At 36.4% G+C, this 4,894-nt stretch overlaps 1 protein-coding gene across 1 annotated transcript; it reads right to left on the bottom strand.

Moving 5' to 3' along the window:
* Positions 1 to 2,272: 2,272 nt before the first annotated feature.
* On the bottom strand, positions 2,273 to 4,455 carry leap2 (liver-expressed antimicrobial peptide 2). Its single transcript, XM_079865224.1, has 3 exons — positions 4,251 to 4,455; positions 3,688 to 3,854; positions 2,273 to 3,277 (listed from the first exon to the last, which is right to left on the bottom strand). The coding sequence occupies exons 1-3, from the start codon at positions 4,317 to 4,319 to the stop codon at positions 3,238 to 3,240; spliced, it is 276 nt and encodes a 91-aa protein (XP_079721350.1). The 5' UTR covers positions 4,320 to 4,455; the 3' UTR covers positions 2,273 to 3,237.
* Positions 4,456 to 4,894: the final 439 nt, after the last annotated feature.

Here is a 4,894-nt window from a genome sequence, read left to right as displayed (position 1 = left end):
ACAAGAAGGATGTTACTTGGTTGAAAACAGCTCTTTCAAGTGTTTTCGCAATGAATGGTAGGAGAGAGATAGGTCTGTAATTGTCTACAAATGATGTGTTTAGCGTTGGTTTTTTAAGCAGTGGTGTAACCCGAGCCTGACAAACACAAACAGAAATGGGCAAGCAATAAACCTAACAACTTGCAATTTAAAACTGAACTGGTGCAATATATTAAGTCTCTAAGATTCAAGAAATAAAAAGGCAAAGTGAAAGTAAAACACTTGTTGAAACTTTTTCCTTTGTTACTTCGTTTTCCCCTCATAATTTCGTTGGTTTAATTTATTTAGCTTAGGCTATTTTATATATTTTGGGTTAATTAGATTATTTTCTTTGGTGCTATCATGATTCCAACAGTAATAACACTTTGTAAATCCTCAGCCTATGTATAATTCTTTGTAAGTATTCAGTGTTGTGTAACATGCATAAACATTTAGACCGATGCTCAAAAGTATTTCCTTTTGCCAAAAGCACATTCATAGAGTTTCAAAGAGAAGTGTCTCGCTCGTGTCCACTAAGTGGCAGTAGTCACACCCTATCATGTTTCTAGGTCATATTTCATCATTTAATTTGTTTTTTAAATTTAAATTTGCTTGAAGGAATTATTTGTTTGTTTCCTTACATCTCAACTTATGTCCTCTGAATTTCAAGAAAAATTATCTGAGGTTTTTTTTTAATGTCTGCTCCGTTCATCATCTCACCTTCCTCCCTCTAAGCTCTAGTTCCAGGCAGTGATTTGAGGCCACATAATTTCCCCCTTGCTTAATTGCTCTATCCCAGTTAATGTTGTTATTTTGATGTGTAGACTAAATATATTTTTATTTAATAAGTACCTTATTAATGAAAAGTAAGGTTTCACTTTATTTTGATGGTTCCTTTAACACATTCTGCTGACTTTGCACCTACATGTCTACTAACTCTCATTAGAGTGTTAGTAAACTGGTAGGGTTAGGGTTATAATAAGTTGACATGCAAAGTTACTTATAGTCAGTAGAATGTCTGTTAGGGGAGCATCACAATAAAGAGTTAGCAAATATTAAGCAGACAGTCTATTAATAAACAATAAAAGTTAGCTGACATGTAGTTGCAAAGTCACTTATAGTCTACAGAATATTAAAAAGGGACCATCAAAATAATGTCCTACCAAAAGTAATAATTATGTTGGGACAAGATAGTTGCCTTCATTTTTCATTTAAAAAAGTTAATATTTTCATATGGTATGGGTCATCTAGTGTTTAGTACTTTAACCACTCTGACAGTCAGGAGGAATGACAAAAATTACTAGGTACTTATCTATGATTTTATGAATTCCATAGTTCTTTGTCACTCAGAAGGCATGCTTAGACTGAGTGTCAATCTGCTGCACAGCTCTGCCCCCATGTGACTTCATATATTCTCTTGATATATCTGTCTGGCAGCAAAATTGTCAGTGATAAAATGCCAATTTCAAACTGTCATTTGAACATGAGCAACACTGATTTATACGTCTCTGAACGCTATCTCTATTCGTTGCACATGCTTGGCTAACCTTTTTAAAGTCTAGGTCTGCCATATCAGCCAAATGGCTGCTGTGTGCTGCGTGGGTCCCTGGTCTCAGTTCAGAAACCCTGATCACACCTCTGAGGCTTGCATGACAAATATGTAATGACTGATCACCACCCTGGAATTATGTGGGGTGAGACCGGGCTGCAACACTCGACTTTGTAGACAGAAACTTTATGTTTTCTGAATAAAAAGTCCAAAAAATGCAAAAAACTCTAAAAATACTTTATTTGTTACAAACAGAAGATAAAGAATATACAAACGTTACGGCTCTTTGCCTTCGTCAGTGTCGATATTTTCTCCTGTTTGTAACAAATATTCTTAGAGTGCAGACCTTTTTTGCATTTTTGTACTGGTATATAGCACCTAATTAGCTGGGAGAGCGCGGTGAGAGTTTTGATGAAATAAAAAATTCCAAAAAGTTACACAACATAAAAAACATCACATATTGTAAATAAGTTGTCACAGTATAAGAATATGTGAATAACTCAATTTTGACAAAAATGTCAGATAGAACCTTATAATTCCATGGTGGCGTGATGTGGCGTGGCGTAAACAAAACTTTACATTTTTTAATGCACATTTTTTTCCCCACAGTTTTTACTGGAACCGCTGCTGAGAAATATGCTGCATGGCAAACTGCAGTGATCTGTGCAACTTTGAAGGCAATAAATTGAGTTTGTGACATATAGGGAATTTTCTCAGAACACGTTTTTATTTCAGAACTACAAAGTTCACTCATATGAGACATGCGCATATAGAGTTACAGTACAGTAAATATTACCTCTTACAGAGATATATATAGTCAGATACATAAAAATGGAGCTTTAGATGAACTGTTGAATCATACAAAATGAAAAGAGAAAAACAATAAATAAGAAATCCAATATTGAAATGATGCTTGGAAATCGTGAGATGACACACTTATAACAACATAAATAGTGAAAGATAAATGAGTTTTAAATTAAATACTACAAACGTGAGCACACACACAAAGGCAAAGGATGGAGGTAAATGGTTAATAATATCTAGACACGATCAATAATGGCAACCTTTGCACTTTCTCTGTCCCTTTTCCCATAGACTAACTTTGGTTCAACGACTTTTCGGTTGAGCTAAGGCACTTGACGGTTTACGCTTGCCTTCACTTGCATATATAGCTTTCAAGTAACATGATCTAATACTACAGACCAGTTTCCATGTTTAGACTGAGCTTAGTCCTGAGATGAGCTGTTAGTGGCAAGGGCCATACTCTACTCCAGGTATATCCAGGACACGGACTGGACTTAATCTGGTTCAGGGAATCTGGCCCAAAATGACATTCTTCATAACATATACTGTATCACCCTCCCAGCACATCAGTCCATCAACAATGTAATTTGAATCTCACTAATAATGCTTCCTGTATATGCATGTAGGTTATGAGGAAAAAGTCCACGTTATGTAGCCTATACCTTATGATAAGCCCAATCTTCAGAACATTACCTATTGCCTCCTTTGTGGCTTTAGAGGAGTCAGTCCTAGCCCTAACTATAAATCTAACTGATGATTAACTGCACATTCACATTCAGTTGCCCCTGTTGCTCATTGACTCAAGCTCTTGTCATGCATGATGGTGTAAAAACGTCAGATCAGAGAGGAAAGACGGAGTCTTCATTTTAGGAGTTAATCGGTTGGCTGTAGGAACAGTGGCCTCTCCTGTGGATGAAAATATACATAAAGAATCAGTGAATATAGTTCTCACATTTCTTGTTTAATAGTCTGAAAGTACTGCCAGCAAGAAGAAAAATAAACTTTAAAGCCGGCATGAAAAGGAAGTTGCGATAGTCTTTTCTTCCCTATTGTGACGTATATCCAAGTGAAATGGCTTCTTGAACAGGAAACAACATAAGGCAGGACATTGTTTGAATGGTTTTGGTTTTGATCTAATGCGACGGGTTGTCCCGCCTCGCGCCAGTAAACACGTCATCAGAGAAGAGATGTCGTTGCAAGAGGAAGGGGAAGTTATTTTGGTTAAAGATTATACGAGGGCAAGTGGATTAAAAAAAAAAAGTTGACAATTGTCCATTTTTCACCTTTGTCAAGGTGACTTTAAGTGATCCATTTACCTGCATATTCCTGTCGAGCACTCATAGTTGTTCTGGCAGTAGGCACCGTGAGGTTTAGTACCCATGATCCTCCATAATGGGGTCATTCGAGCAGTTCTCTTCAGTGACTTTTGAACTTTCTGCACAGAGGAGGGTGTGTCCAACTGTGGCAGAGGGCTGCAGGTCACCTGAAACACACAAAATGCTTAAATGAGCTCTACACTAATAAAACTTAGATCTAGTTTGACTATTAGTTTGATCATGTCATTTTAATTTAACAGCAAAATCTAAATAATCGAATAAACACAAGTACATTTAAAACAAACCAGCATTGTAGCTCCTTTAAAATGGTTCCAACATTTAACAATAATATTAAAAATGTAACAATAGCATAAGCGCATATAAAATATTATTTTAATACTATTCTTTTTTTTAAAGGAATTTCACTTAAGTAAAAACTGAACACACTAACAGAAATATCATCAAGCTGAGATGGTGTAAAAGTCAATAATTTAGAGAGCCACGAAAATTAATTTGTAGCTGAATATTCAAAATGAAAAAAAAAAAAAAAAAATCATAATTACCTGCTGGACAATCACCAAAAACACCAGGCACCAGGCTAGAAGAGCCCCTCTGTGAATGTGATCCTGCATGCTGAATGAATAGATTCAGTTGCTGTAACAGAGACACTGACGACAGAGATGATATACTGTCTTATATACCCTCCAGTCAGCATAAGAGACTGCCTCTCCCTCATTCCTCTCACTCTCTCTCTCCCTCTCTCTCTCTGCTTTTTCATTGCCAGATGTGGCATTTGTTTGCTTAATGTTTGTGACTAGGATAATCTGATGTCCTCTGGGACTCTGGGAGAAAATGCAGCCAAAGTTGAGAGAAGCAAGGGATAAGGAAGAACGAGAGGAATGAAAGATAAGAACAAAAATCAGACACACTGTAGGCTTTTGGACATGTGCTTGTCAGCATTTTAGAGTCCAATGATGTAAATCTGCAGTTTCACCACAGTTTGTTGAACTGTATAATTTAGACAGCTATGCAATGGTAGCCTATACTCACCGATTTAAAAACCTGATGTAAATAATATGATTTATATTAGATTCTAAGGCTTCTGAATCAACATTTCCCATCCTGTTTCTTCAACGTTCCTTTGACATAGTTCTTCTGTCTCCCTTTGATCATATACACGTGCACAGGGACCTTGTGTTTTAATAAA

Source organism: Squalius cephalus (assembly GCF_949319135.1).
Source record: "Squalius cephalus genome assembly, chromosome: 3".
In the NCBI taxonomy this organism is placed as follows: Eukaryota; Metazoa; Chordata; class Actinopteri; order Cypriniformes; family Leuciscidae; genus Squalius; species Squalius cephalus.
Note: the sequence above shows the minus strand (reverse complement) of the source record. Positions and strands in the feature narration are given on the sequence as shown.